This window comes from Akebia trifoliata, chromosome 7 (assembly GCF_017979445.1).
Source record: "Akebia trifoliata isolate Shusen 1 chromosome 7, ASM1797944v1, whole genome shotgun sequence".
NCBI lineage: Eukaryota > Viridiplantae > Streptophyta > Magnoliopsida > Ranunculales > Lardizabalaceae > Akebia > Akebia trifoliata.
This window is the reverse complement of record NC_141381.1, coordinates 8,611,577-8,626,480: the sequence shown is the minus strand read 5'-3', so window position 1 is coordinate 8,626,480 and position 14,904 is coordinate 8,611,577. Positions and strand designations below refer to the sequence as shown.

General features: G+C 32.5%; 1 protein-coding gene across 1 annotated transcript in view; it reads right to left on the bottom strand.

Moving 5' to 3' along the window:
* Positions 1-9,620: 9,620 nt before the first annotated feature.
* Positions 9,621-14,904, bottom strand: part of LOC147398176 (peroxisome biogenesis protein 3-2-like) — a 42,421-nt gene continuing 37,137 nt past the window's right edge. The window contains exons 6-7 of the mRNA XM_086447327.1: positions 11,469-11,708; positions 9,621-10,086 (exon numbers count right to left, since the gene is read on the bottom strand). Of these exons, the coding sequence (XP_086303453.1) occupies positions 9,825-10,086; positions 11,469-11,708 (502 nt within the window). The 3' untranslated portion in view covers positions 9,621-9,824. The remainder of the gene's footprint in view (positions 10,087-11,468; positions 11,709-14,904) is intronic.

Here is a 14,904-nt window from a genome sequence, read left to right as displayed (position 1 = left end):
GAGGAAGTCTTCTTAAGTTTTAACCTTAAATCAATCTTCTTTGATTTTCTCTTTTTGGTCATTTTTGTGTTCCTTCTTACGGACATCTTCTTCTATACGAAGATGACACTGTAGAGACTCCAAAGTATATTTATTCTCATCATATTTATTTTTCTTATAATATTTTCAAGATTAGGAAAGCTTTCAAATAACATCCCCCACTTGAAAGTCTTCTGGAAGATCAATCCCAACAATCTTAATATCCCCAGTGATTAATTACAGCTCATGTACTTGGGACAAAATTGATTTGTTGTTGAACATCTTAAAATAAAAATAATTACTAATAAAAAAAATCGATTACTTGTCTCTTCTATTTTGTACTTATTTTTCAGAACTTTTCAAAGTTCCTTGATTGAGTTTATAGTACAGTAAATATCATAAATCGAGTTGGAGAGTGCATTAAGAATATGATTTTTGCAGAGGAAGTTGTCAATATTTTTTTACTTTTTACACCTCCCTTTCAATTCAGTGTTGTCTTTTAGAGTAGCATGGGGATTGGATTCTAGATCATTTTCTAGAACGTAGGTAATATGACAATAGTAAGGAAAAACAACACTTTCTGTTTCCATTTAGTGAAGTGTTGTCCATTGAAGTGGTCAAAGTGAACAAATTTTGGTTAATGACTTAGAGAGAATGAAATAACGAAACCTCTATCGAACAATATATTTGTCTAAAATTGTTGAAATATTGTATATGAAAATGAAATAATTCGATGGAAGATATTTTAAGACTTCAAGGTTCTAATCAAATTCGATCCCTTTTAGACAAATATTCTCTCTTACTTGTTAGAACCAAGGTACACAAAGGATAAAAAAACAAGTGCCTTTAGGATACAGAGAAGTCTACATTCAAGTTGTTTAATCAGATAATATACGATTTGATTTAACCTAGAACACTTAGAAATAATTGAGAATTGAAGACACCAAGTTCTTAAGCTTGGAAATAGGAGAGTACAAAAATTTTTGGTGAAGAAATCTAATTTTTGGTTGGCTTTTTATAATCATTTATGTGTCTGTTGACTAAGAATCGTGTCCAAATGTCTCTTGGTTCAAAAGTCGTAGAATTGTATTTGATTTTAGATCTAATGATCTAGATCGCACCCCATCGAAGGTATGTAATCCGTTCGCTATCATCAACACCTATTGGTTGAAACTATGTGATCTAACGATTTCAATCGCATCTAATCAATCACCACTTAATCTAACAGATCCAATCATCCTTGATCTGATACCAATCACGAATCAACACACCTGATTGATACTAATCGGGTACTAACTTGACCCAACGCGCCTGGTTTCCAAGTGTTAAGTGCACCACAAAGTGTTTTTTCGCATGCACATGCACTTTCGCATGACGCACATGCACAAATGGTGTTTCGCACCACCTCAAAGCACCAGATCAAATTATTAAAGGTATGATACAAATATAACTAATTTTGTTTGCGCCTTCTTAATAAGTATCTCATATTCTCACTTGTGAGAAATGTGAGACTAACTCTTGTACACAAAAATCATCAAATTTCCAACTTAAGAAAACGCAAAGCAAAATCACAAAAATAGTAATTTTATTTTGAAAATTTTCAACATAGCAACCATGGGTTTGACTCCAAATATGAATTTGGGGTGGTAATCTATAAATTTCTTTTAAGAGTCAGGTTATGGGATCCGAAAGGTGTAGGCTCCATCCCATTGATCAAGATCGATTTTCATTGCGATCCATTTATTATTTAATGGCATAACAAAAGGGTTGGAGTTAACTTGTTTGATCATGATGGGTGATTAATTGATTCATATTTTTTGAGCATGCATAACAAAACTAGATTTTTGAAACAGTTAAAAGAGGTTTTAAAAATGCAATTGGTATGATGTGGCTGCAATTGCGGATGATTGGTCACTGAGGTTATTATGTGTTAACTTTTATGGTAAATGGCCAAGAATTGTGACCACAATTGTGAGAACATATCGGCCGGAGGGGTTCTGAAACACCAAAATCAATACAAAACTATCAAAATCAAGTGTAAACCAACCAAATTGATAAAAGAGTTAGAATACCTACCTAAATCCAATGTTCGTAGTGATTTCATTTAGATATTGAATATAAATACATGTGATTCCTTCACAATATTCTTCAAACTTTCTTCGATTGAGGATTACATCTAGAACTCCTAAACAGGGGATTTCTAAACTTATTTAACATTTTTTTATGCAATTTTATTAGTGAAACCCATAAAATGTAGTTTTAGGACATAATATTTTGGACTTTTCTTGCCTCAAGATCTCCATCAACATGACTGTTAGGATTTGAAGAAAAACAAAGATTTTCTAGAGATTAATTCCTATCATCTAGGGATTAAGATTGTATTTAAACTCTCTTTTCTAGTGATATTCATGGGGATCCCTAGCATCGCAATGATCATGTTTATGGAGAGCCTGAACCCACAGGTTGAGGAAAGAATTTTCCCAATGCTTTATTTAGGAGGGCATAAAATAATAGTTGGTGCTTTAGTTTAAATACAAGGGAATTTTTATCATTTTTTTTAGAATGTGAGGTGATTCCCAAACACCAATCCAACTCACCAAAACTTCTCACAATACTTCTCCATCATGTACATAATAATTTATAAATACAATTTAAAAAAAATACTATTAAATATAAGATGTTTAGGAAAGGTATTATTATTTCATTCTACAAGACAAATGTTAATAATACATATTTAATAGTTATCTTTTAAAAAAATATTTAAAAATGGGAGCTTCTATCGCCGCACCAACTTTTACTAATAACACCCCATGATGTGTACTAATTCTTCCTTAATATCATATGAATTGTTATGCTTTTAGTAAAGGTTGGTGTGGCAATAGAATCACTCTAAAAACAATTTTGTTATTGCCTAATCTAAGAAGATGGCTTAAGTGGAAGTCCACGGGCATTCCCTTCAAAAGAGAAATAAATTAGATGAAATTATTATTTGATAAAGATTTTATTTTTTCACATCATTTTTAAGGGAAATTTTTTGTGATTCTTTCCCTACATTTTTAAAGGAAAAATTACTTAATAAATCTCATGGGTGGGGTTTCTTTCTAAATAGTCCCTAACTTTTGAGCGGTGACTTGATAGTCCATTTACTAATATTTTTTTTCTTGATTTTGTGTGAACCTCATCTTTCCTTATGGTATTTTTTGAGTACTAAAACTACATTTTTCTCATCTTTTTTACATATTAGGTTTTTCAACGTTTATTAATTGCAATCATTTTTGACAATTTTTTATTGTGAATGACAAATGAAGAATGATATGCTCCTAATTTTAAAATTTATATGCATTTTTTTTTTATTTCAACGATTTATAACAAAAAAAAGAAAAAATTGACGAACAACGTTGGGATTTTGGAATTTTTAAAGATTAAGTTACAACTTTAGATTTTCAGTATCAGTTTCGTAACTATAATACATGAATTTTGGTTGTTTCAAGAAGATCTATCCAAAATGAATAAATTGAAAAAACGTAAATATATATATATATATATATATACGATCACATTCACAGTTTTAGATCACCACCTTTTATTGTCAAGCTCACCACTTTTTATTATCAAATTCGACATTTATTATTGTTGAGTTTGACAATTTTAAAAGTTGTTGTGAGAGCTATAACAACAACTATAACTCAACAATAAAAATTGTTAATCTTGACAATTATTAAAAAATTTGTTAAGTTTTGACAATTATTAAGTAAATGGACAATTATCATAAAATTGTTGAGTTTGACAATGTACTTTTGTTGAGTATGAATTGTTGAACTCAAAAAAATTAAAAAATAATAATAATTTGAATTCAACAATTTTTATTAGTTAGCTATAGTGGTTATGTTCGCTCTAATAACTCTTAAAAATTGTCAAACTCGAAAATAAAAATGTTGAAGTCGACAATAAAAAGTGGTCAACTAGACAATAAAAATGTTGAATTCGATATTGTAAATGTGACACAATTTTTTTCATGTTTTTCGACTTCAATGTTGGATAGATCTTCTTGAAATACCCAAAATGCATATATAACAATTGTGAAATGAACACTTGGATCATAAAATTACGATGAAATTTTCAAAAAATTTAGAATCCCAAATTTTCGTTTGTCATTGTTTGTTACAAATCATTTAAATAAATTATAAAAATACGTTTTAATGTTTAAAATTAGGAGTATATTATTCTCAATTTATTGTTCATAGTACAAATTTGTAGGAAATACTTTTAACTGCATTTGAAACACTTAAGTATGTGAAGAAGATTACAAAAGGGTACTTTAGGTAGTCCAAAAATATCATAAAAAGAGATGAGGTTCAATGACTATTAAGAAAGAAAAAATTAGTAAATGGACCATCAAGTCACCATGCAAAAGGTTGGGACTATTTACAAAGAAACTCTTCCCATTAGGTCTATTAAGTAATTTTTCCTCTGTTAAATGTTATGTAGTAGAGGCAATCTTTCGATTAGGATTAAACGTAGGGGTGTCAATGGATAGTCAAAAATTCGAATTCTAAAAATCGAATATTATCCAAAATTTTTGGATATCGAATTCGAATTTGGATAGTTTTATATATTTGAATCCTTATCGAATAAGGATATTAACATTTCGAATCTGATTCGAAATAATATATAATATATAATATATTTGATTTATTTATTATATAAATATTATAATATATATTATTTTATTTATTTATTTATTATATAAATAGTATAATATATAATAGGTTTTTTTAATAATGAAAAATCAATTGAATAAGAAAAAATTGTGTTTTTTTCAATATTCAAATTATTCGAATTCTAATCGGATATTATTTGATATATGATAGGATAATTGGATTCGAATTTGGATAGAATTTTAGAACATCCGTAGGATGCAAATTTGAAAATCAAACAAAAATTTTGGATTCAAATTCGGATATTACTGTATCCGAACCAATAAGCATTTGTTGGCAGCCCTAATTAAAATCGAGAAAATAAACATTTCAAAACATTTTGAAATATTTATGGGAGGAATGTTCATTCTTGTAAGCCTAACATTCATATATAGTAACAAAGTTCCTATTCTATTGGACTTCAAATCGATTTCAAATTAATAAGGAAAATTTTTGTATAAAATTGACAAAATTTTGTAAAATATTTTTTCGTTTCATGCCAAAATCAATCATCTTCAACCGATCTAAAAATCATAGTTTTCTTCTTGATGTGTATTATTATGTTGAACGATAAATAGAGGAATTTTCAATTAGTTCATGAATTCGTGGGTTCCAACACTTAATTCGGAGAATTTTACCAAATTTTTTTGCCATGCATTCATGTATACTTTTAAACTATATAATTGATATAAATCATTTTGTACCAAATTCAAGTAGATGTCCAGTGGGGGAGTTTTGGGTCTAGGCGTGGGTAGGTTTTTTACAAGTTTACATGCACTTTTGCGTATAGAGAGAGACCAGCTGGATGATTGGATATCTAGCAGAGTAGTACGAGCTTTAAAAGCTGTTGGGTTTTATTATTGATTTGAAATGGAAGGTCAATCTATTTATATATAAAAATAAAAAATGGAAGGTCAATCTCCAGCCTCCTATTATATTTAATTCTATTACTATATTTTCTTTCTGCCCTAAATCTCCATCTAATCCTACCAAAAGACTTCCATGCCCATTGCCTTCTATTTAAACACTCCAAACCTCATCTTTTCTCACTCACACCATTCTGTCTCTCTCTCGTTGTATATGTGTGATTGTGTGTGTAAGCATTTGTATGCATGAAAACCCTTGACATGGTGTGAAGTGTTCTACCCTTTGATGGCTTTGATTTTCTTCCTAAAATCCATCTTTGGATCACTAGATTATCCTTTGATATTGTGCTTCGTTTGTTAGTATAGAATTTTGGTGGGTAGTTGATTAGATTTTGTTATTAGGGTTTTGGTGGGTACTATTATTTATTCTTTTATTTATTTATTAAATAAATTAAAAAAAAAAAAAAAATCTCAGTTAGAAAGAAGGGTAAGAATCAAATTAATCTCTTCTCATTTTTTTTATTTTAATTTTATATTTTTATTGGGCTAATAAGTAGGCTGTTACTATTATTAATCATATTTTTTTTATTTATATTATCTTCTTTTGAATAAGAAAGATAAGGGTAAGTTTTAATTTATGCTGTTTTTATGTTTTTTATTTTATTATTTTGATTTAATAAGTAGGTTTTGGTAGAAGGAGCTCTCTTCAGTCCAGTCCAAGATGGTTTTAGGCTGTTCTCTGCTGTTGACTCGTTGGTTCATGAACTCATCATACGGCTGGGAGACGATGTGTTTTTGATCGAACGATGCAGGAGCCGAGTTCAGTTATTTCTGTCGTGTCTTGGACTGAAGGGAGCTCCTTGTAATCCACCCTTTCTTCTTCATTGATGATAAATCGGACTATACTAGTGTCCAGCGACGTTTTACACGGATTTTCCAACAAACATACCACGAGACATGACGTAAGCACATGTTTCCTAGGAATTTGTAAGGTTTCCTTAATCAATCCTTCTACATCAGCCGTTGGTTGCACATTAAAATTTGTTAAAAAAATCAAGTCTGACTCTTTTTTTTTTTGTTATAGGTAAAGACAGATGATTGGTTACATATGCATCATATCAAGGAAGATGTCGATTGCATTGGATGCATCTTTTCTTAGATAACAGTGCTATCTATCTATTGATTAGTGCAGGTTTTTCTAGGGATACATTCTTGGGAATCCCTAGCATCTCAATCGTGTGATTGGCCATCTTTGAGTATCTATTTACTTCTTTCAGAAGCGTGTCGCGGTGGTCAAAGCTTCAGTGGACCAGTGGTTGTTCCATGTGGAGCAAAGATGAGACATGGAGTCAGATATCTACCCAACACTCTGGAGCACCGGAATTTTCTAATCTTCCTTACTCTTTCTAATATTTGAAGAGACGTGAGGCATAAAAATATAACTAATTCAAAGGGCCGAGTAATTTTAATATTTTAGATAGGTGTATCTCGATGATTTTAGATACCAGTTGGAATCTTCTTTCCCTTTTATTTATTTATTTTTGTAATCGAATATGAGTTGATTACGCACTACAAATCCTTGTTAAATTACGTACCATACTTTAAATTATAATTAAATTCAATTGAAAAATGAATGATTGGGAGAGAACTTACCATGTTTTCATGAATATTTGTGATGTTAACCAGTTTTACATGCACCCTTGACCTCAGTCTGTTCTTGTTACATATTCTTAAAGTACAATCAAATCCATTTTAACAATTAGATTTAAATTTAATTTGTCTGATATGTAAAATAATCAATGAATTTGTCTTATATGTATGTCATCACATGTGCAAGGTCCTGATGGTATATATCAATCAGGATATTTTAGAATATTTATATTAGGGAGTACTCTAAAAAAAAAATCTTACGCGGACAACATGGGAAAGTAAAATTTATTTTATTCGACTTAAAAATTTTGGATTGAGCTAATTTTTTATTTTTTAATTTTTATAAGGAGGTTATTATTATTAAAAAAAAAAAAAAAAAAAATCGACAATCCACTATAAGACCAAAAAAACAAAAATCAGCAGTGGACAATTCTTCAATTTAATTTATGGGGTTTCTTTTTTATAACGATCTTTTAACTTTTTAAGTCAATAGGATAAATTGTCTCCCAATCCAAAGACTGCCTGTTGAATGCTCCCCATTTATATTAGATGCGTTATCCTAGATTTCATATATCTTGATTCAATACATCTTATTTCTTCAGCATCTCCAAGACTGAAAACTAAAAAGGTATTCCAAAAAATAGGTGCATCTGATTTTCCTCCCCCAGATGGAGGATCCCATGCCATGGAGGAAGGGGGGTGGGGGACAATGGGGCATGTAATCAGTTGAAAATATAAGGTGTCTCAGTTCAGTTAGGGCAATTGCCCCCATCAGCTCCTTCCTGGCTCATGAGGAAGCCTTGATTCAAAAGCATAGAAATGTTCGGATTGTTCAAATGTTCTTTAAAGAATTAAAATATGATTTAAGAATTGTACTAGAATATTATAAATCTTTAATTGAATTTTTAGATTGATAATGAAATCGTTCTATTGTTTGCTGAATTATGCAAGTCGTGGAGGAATTAAGTACTTTTTGGATTCTATTTTATTTATTTATTATTATTTGATAACAGGTATCCCTGTCATGATTTTTAAACTCGGTATCGCGTCTCATCTCGTTCCGCTCCGATACCGAGTCGTCTCGGACGAGTTTTCCGATATGTTTGAGACGTCTCGTGAGATAACTTAAAAAATTGTATATGAGATGTAAAACTCGGTCAAAAAAATCATTTTGTAAGTTGGTCTCGTTTAGCTCTGATACCGAGTTAACTTGGGTGATACGTTTCGGTCTCGGACGAGTTTAAAAACCATGATCCCTGTAGACAGTGGACCCGGCCGTATCTTGGCTTTGCCCAGTCCATGGAGGTCGGGTATGTGCAACGCCTGTGAAGGGGTACGTGTGATGTGCCCGGTCCATAGATCATGATCATGTCTAAGGACTAGTCCCGGGTATGTGCAACGCCTGGGCATCACACGCACCAGGTAAGTGAGGGTGAGCCCTCATGGATGGCTCCTGAGGAATTAATGCTTTGGATTCTAATTTATAATAGGTATGCGGTATGCCATGTATTTTAGATTCTAAAGTCAGCTCAGGGGAATTGTAAACTACGTAGGTTGGACTCCATTTTGAATTGAAATGTATCAAATAATTTGTTTTCGAATTTTTTATAAACATATAAAGTATATACTGCATATACTCTGTTTGGTGAATATTTTGACTGAATTTTTGCAACCAAAATCGAAAAAAGTTGGATTTTTCACGTACGGAATTTTTGCCCTATTCTGAACTTGGTCATCAATTGGAAGATGTCAACTCTTATAGTCGACCCAAGTGGTGCGCTAATGGTACCTGGTAGAAGATATTTAAGGCATTTATGTTTAAGTGACATGGAAATGATGAGCAAAAGGCCATGAAAGCACAACACCCAACTTGGGTGAGGGATCAAGATGCCTCTAAAAATCAAGCAAGAGAGTCGTAAGGCAACTATGCATAGCAAGGGCATCCACACAATAAGGTGGGGGAGTGTTGCCATAAGCTTACTCTGTAACATGAAAGTTACTTCTTTAGAAGCTGAAGTCTTGTAAAAAGGATCGAAAGATACTTGAACTTTGTGTAAAGTTATATAATAGCCTAAAGATGTTTCATCATGTAATACATCGATCAAATGATGTCTCATTCCAAATTAGACAAAAATGTATGGGCCTAAAGATGACTTAAGCTACATCAAGGGATTAGCACTAGTGTCACATGGACACCATTCATGATATAATAATCCAAAAAGCAAAGTGAAGTTTGACCGTTATAATTACAAATTCGAGACAACGTGCCATACATATTGTATTTTACATACTCTTCTACCCCATAATCCTAATTAGATCTATAAGATCCCACCATTGCTTGTACTCAGACCCTTAGTTGGAATAACAACTATTTTCTTAACATACCATATTTAAATGCTCAACTCATCATTATTATACTTGAATTAAAGATGATCAAATCTCAATGTGTTGCACAAGGCATAAAATTGAAGAAATTACGACACAAAGCTATCATCACTTTTCTTTATTTCCTTCCAAAACAATGATAATTAAAAATCTCCCAACATACAAGCTTGTTCAGCTTCCTACAATCCATTCCATTGACATGAAAAATTCATGAAGGAACTAATGGCATGTTTGCATAGAGAAGAGTGTAGAATAGTTCAACTTCGGGTAAGCTTCCGATGATTTGAATAAAATTGTTCCTGCTTGGCTCCTCAAGAAGTAATGGACTCATTTGTGCAATTCGTGGCAAGAGCTTGGCTAGTGGAATTCCTGACGACAAACTTTCTCCTCCAGTGTGCACACCAATTTCGTCCACCAGAGCATCCACCACTGACCTTAGTGATATTTCCATAACATTTCCAAAGTCCGGACTGTAAGAACATATAACCCAAGAAAGAAAGGTACCGATTAGCGAAGTGTTTAATAAAAGAAGATGGCTGCTATTGGCACCCCAACTTTACTTATGACACCCCAATTACCTATATTATTTCACTGTATTAAAGATTAGAAAACACCATTCAAGTAAATACAAAAGTTTGGTTCAGGTTACTCCTTCAACATTACAAAGAATTAGAGCACATTCAAATTTCAACAGAGACTTTCTATTGGCACCCCAACTTTTACTTATTCTCGACTATTGAACTAAATTTTATTTTTTTTAATTGGCATGTAATAAGTAGAAGTTGAGGTGCTAATAGCAGCTCTCTTAAAGAAATGCTGGGTCCAGAAATCTTTCCTACGATTTTTTTTCTTTTCATATGTGTGGAAAAAATGAGAGTATTTACAATTAACTTTTTTAATTCACAGAGGTTTTTGATTCATTACTCCTCTTACATTGTCAAATCTTATTTGTCATGGGCACAAGTTGGATGTCTAATTATCCACTTTTTTCTAAGTAATGGAGAAAGGACCAAAACAGGCCCCTGAAAGACTATTGAGAAAAGATGGGCTGTTAGAATGTAGAGAAGGTAGGATGCGCAGTTGGGTTAGATCTAGTATGGATTAGGGCTGTCAATGAATTGGATCTGGATCGGATCAGGGTCGATTTGGTACCGATCCAATAAGGATCAGATCCAGGGACTGATCTGAAAGGCATCGGATCGGTTCTCAATATTATGACCCAGATCCAATCCATTAAAATTTGGATTGGGTCCAGATCGAGCCAAACCTGATTTTATATACAAAATCTAAATAAACATTATATATCTCAACAAATATATAACAAAATTTATATAATATCTAACATATTTTCGGATTGGGTCCTAATCAGATCGGAACATGGTTGATCCATATCCGATCCAATAAGATATCGGATCAAAAGCTTATCGGGATCCAAACCCAAAGTTATCGGATCGGATTTCATGTCTGATCTGATCCATTGACAGCCCTAGTATGGCTTGTCTGGTCTTTCGAACTAAGACACAGTCAAGGTTCTCGTCTCCAAAATTCCAAATGAAAGCCTTCCTCTTTCTTTTTCCTTTTCTAATGGTCTTTTTTGGTTTGCCTTTTTTGTCGATAGAAAATCAAAAAGAAAAACCCTACTTCTATTGAAACTTGCAGAGCATTTCACTCTGTGGCTCGAACTCTTTGCTTGATTCTTATAAAGAAAAACTTTATAAACTAGATGAGGAGCTAATATAACTCCCCTCGTGCATTTGTGATCACATGCCAAGGTGGCAACCGTTTAATGACTCACAATTCACTTTGAGAAGGTATAGATATATTAGGAAAACAAGAAAAAGGTAATGAATACCTCGATAGAACAGCACGTGCCTCCACCATGAGTTGTTCAAGTTTGCTGATATCCGGAAGTGGTTTAGTATCGTCAAAGAATTTGGAGGATGTGGTCGTCAGGTGTTTGTATATTAAGGCATTTTCAGGCACTAAGTAGGTCACCCAGTGATGAAGCCCCCCATCATTTATGAACATGTCCAGTATCTGCATGACGGTGTCTCGTAGTATAGAAGTATTGAAGGGATCCCTCAGTTGCTTCCTGCATATAACATAACTCAACATTTAGAGATTCGCAATTTTGACATGTCTTCCAATGCATGTTAGACCCAATCATAAAAACTGTGCATAGGCATCTTAGAAGTACATTTGGAGTACTGACAAATGGGCTCTGTTTGAACAGGAGTGAAGAAAAGCCTGATTTGTTGTCTAAAGATATAGAAAGCAGAATTTCATTAACCGTTTTCAGGCCATGTTGATCCTTAAAGAGAGGAATCACCATTAACCAGTTTGACTTCAGAAACATTGTTTTCGTTTGGTGGTTGTATGTTTTTTTTTCCAATAAATGTCAAGCTTATTGATGTCTTACGGTTTGAATCCTGTTTTCCAAGAACTCTGTGTTACTCATATTCTTTTCCTTTGTTAATTAAACTGGGATTCTTTTCAGATGGACAGTGTAATCTTCCAAAAATTTGACAGGGCGCACCAGCCGAGAGAAGAAATATTGGATACGGATAAATACTTGAAGAGATCCTATTTTGGATACGGATGGTTTCAATCTAACCAATTGATGAACAGGCTTTTTTGGAGTGTTACCAAATTTTGCAAAATTCTAGGGGACAAATTATTTGCAATGAATTTTTAGACACTACAAAGCTTATATGAAAAAAAAAAAATCAGGACTCAAAAGCTTTTTAGTGTCGAAATATTGGAGAAACAGATCTTGGTCAAGGAAGATCGAAAGGAAGTTAGTAACCCGGACTATTCATTCACAAAACTTTATGACAGATGTCACAAGAGCATTAAGGAGTTCTACACATTTAATAACTGTGTTGAGATTAATGGATGGTGATGAGAAGCCACCAATGGGCTATATTAATGATTACATGGTAAAAACTAAAATACAAATAATGGAAAATAATTTACATATAGCCCAACATTACAAACCTGTTCTAGACATTATAGATAAGTTTAATCATCCAATTTTGAATTTAGAAAATAAAAAAGTAAATATATTTAATATATTTATTTAAAATATATAATTTATTATAGGGATTGAAGAACTTGAAATGATTGGTTTTGGAAAAAAAAAAAAAGAGTTTTTTTAAAAAATGTAATGAACCGATTTTGAATTTAGAAAATAAAAGAGTAAATATATAATTTATATATGTTTAAAAATAATAAATTTACTTATTTTCTAAATTCAAAATCAGATCATTACAATATGAGAAGGGAGAACCAAATGTCATATCCCCCTTGTAATCAATTACCAACATCCTTTACATATATGTATACTCCAACGACACCAATCGGGATGAGGCAGAATCTATGCATATGGTTGATTTTCCTGATTTTTAAAGATGATTCCTACTAAGGTGCAAGACAAGATATCAACGCAGCTTGACTACGACATGAATTGTGAAAGGATATTTGGAAGAGAGATTGCCATCCGGTAGGAAAATATGAACACAATAAGTATAAAATCATAATTTATTCATTTAAAAGTTAGAACAATTATTTTATTTTAGAGTACTGAAAATTCAGCTTTATAAATATAATACAACTGACAAGTGGGGTCCTACTGAGTGGATCTAGTTACAAAGGATCCTGTCTGAAGAGATTGACCATAAATTATTGGTCTCATGTGTTCTGCGTTGAGATGTGAACGCAATTGGAGCACATTTAAGAGAGCAAATATATATTTTTTGTTTTATTAATCTAGTTTGTATATATATATATATATATATATATATATATATATATGGGAAGCGTTCGGAGGCTCTAAAGAGAGCCAAACATTGTGCCAAACATTTTTCAAAATAGGGGTTACAAGTTTAGGAGTGGGCTGATTTTTTTATGAGGATGATCTCTATGGTGAGGAGATCATCCTCACCAAAAATCAGGTCATTCCGAAACTTCTAACCTCAGTTTACAAGTTGAAGAATCGTGGACTGCCCAATTTTTGTAAACCACTTTTGATGGGGTTACAAGTTTTGGAATGGGCTGATTTTTGGTGAGGATGATCTCCTCATCATAGGGATCGTCCTCACAAAAAATCAGCCCATTCCGAAACTACTAACCCATACATTGAAAAAATGTTTGACTCTCTTTAGGGCCCCTCCAAACGCCACCCTATATATATATTTGGGAAACATAAAAGTGGTCTAGCTATTAAACTTTGTGGAAAGGTGGAGAGTTGCACCAAGAACAGGAATACACTGGAGAAAAATAAACTCAGTGACTTCGTCCAATACAACCAATGGCTACGCAAATGATTCCTAGAGAGGCAAGAGAAGTTGGGATTCTATGATTCTATTGCTCATTCGCTATTTGAAGAGATGAATGCAGCTGATCCATAGGTTAGTAACACAACATATGAGCTTGTGTTTCAAGGGAAAGATCTAACATGGGCCCAAATTGACCAAGCAACATTTGTACTAGAACCAGGAGAAAGTTCAAGCTAAAGAAGAAGAGGAGCGTGGTCAAGGCCTATACAACTACAAGATGAGGACGAGATACATGAAGTAGAAGATGAAACTGAAGAACCATTTGACATGGATGAGGTATTGGTGAGTTCCAATGATGAATAATCAGTAGAAGAATAACATACACAGAGTAAGGTGATTCAAATAAAGACGACACAAGCGACAACCATTATGGCGATAATGGTGCAGATGTGCCACAATGGTTTAGAGATCAATGTCATGAGAAACAAATTACCACTAGTACCAATAAAGATTTCATTTTTTTTTTTCCAAATTTTTTAGTTTATGCAATCTTGGCTTTCTTGCATAGTTCTTACATATGCAAATGTCATAAACTATAATCAAACTGGTAACAAAAGTTTACAAAAAATATATTTCTGGGGTGTTTGTAATAATTGCCTATTTTCCTATTTTTCCATATTTATATATTTTTTTAATTTTTAATAATTTTCTTTTTATTATGTCATCACATATGCAATGTGTGAATCATATATGTGCATAGCATATGCTTGGTTGTATACCATGGAACTACTTGACAATATTGTGCCTTGCTACCTCAGATAAAATCACCTCCAACATTACTACATCTTTTGAAAATGGCTATAGTGAACCCATCTGAACCGGGAACCAAATTCTCAATTCTTCTCCCCAACTACTTGTTTGCACCATAGATGTCTTGTCCATTTCCAATAGGGTGTGAAGGTGTCAATGTGTTGGGAAGCCCATTCCAAAACCATCAATTATTATTTTTCC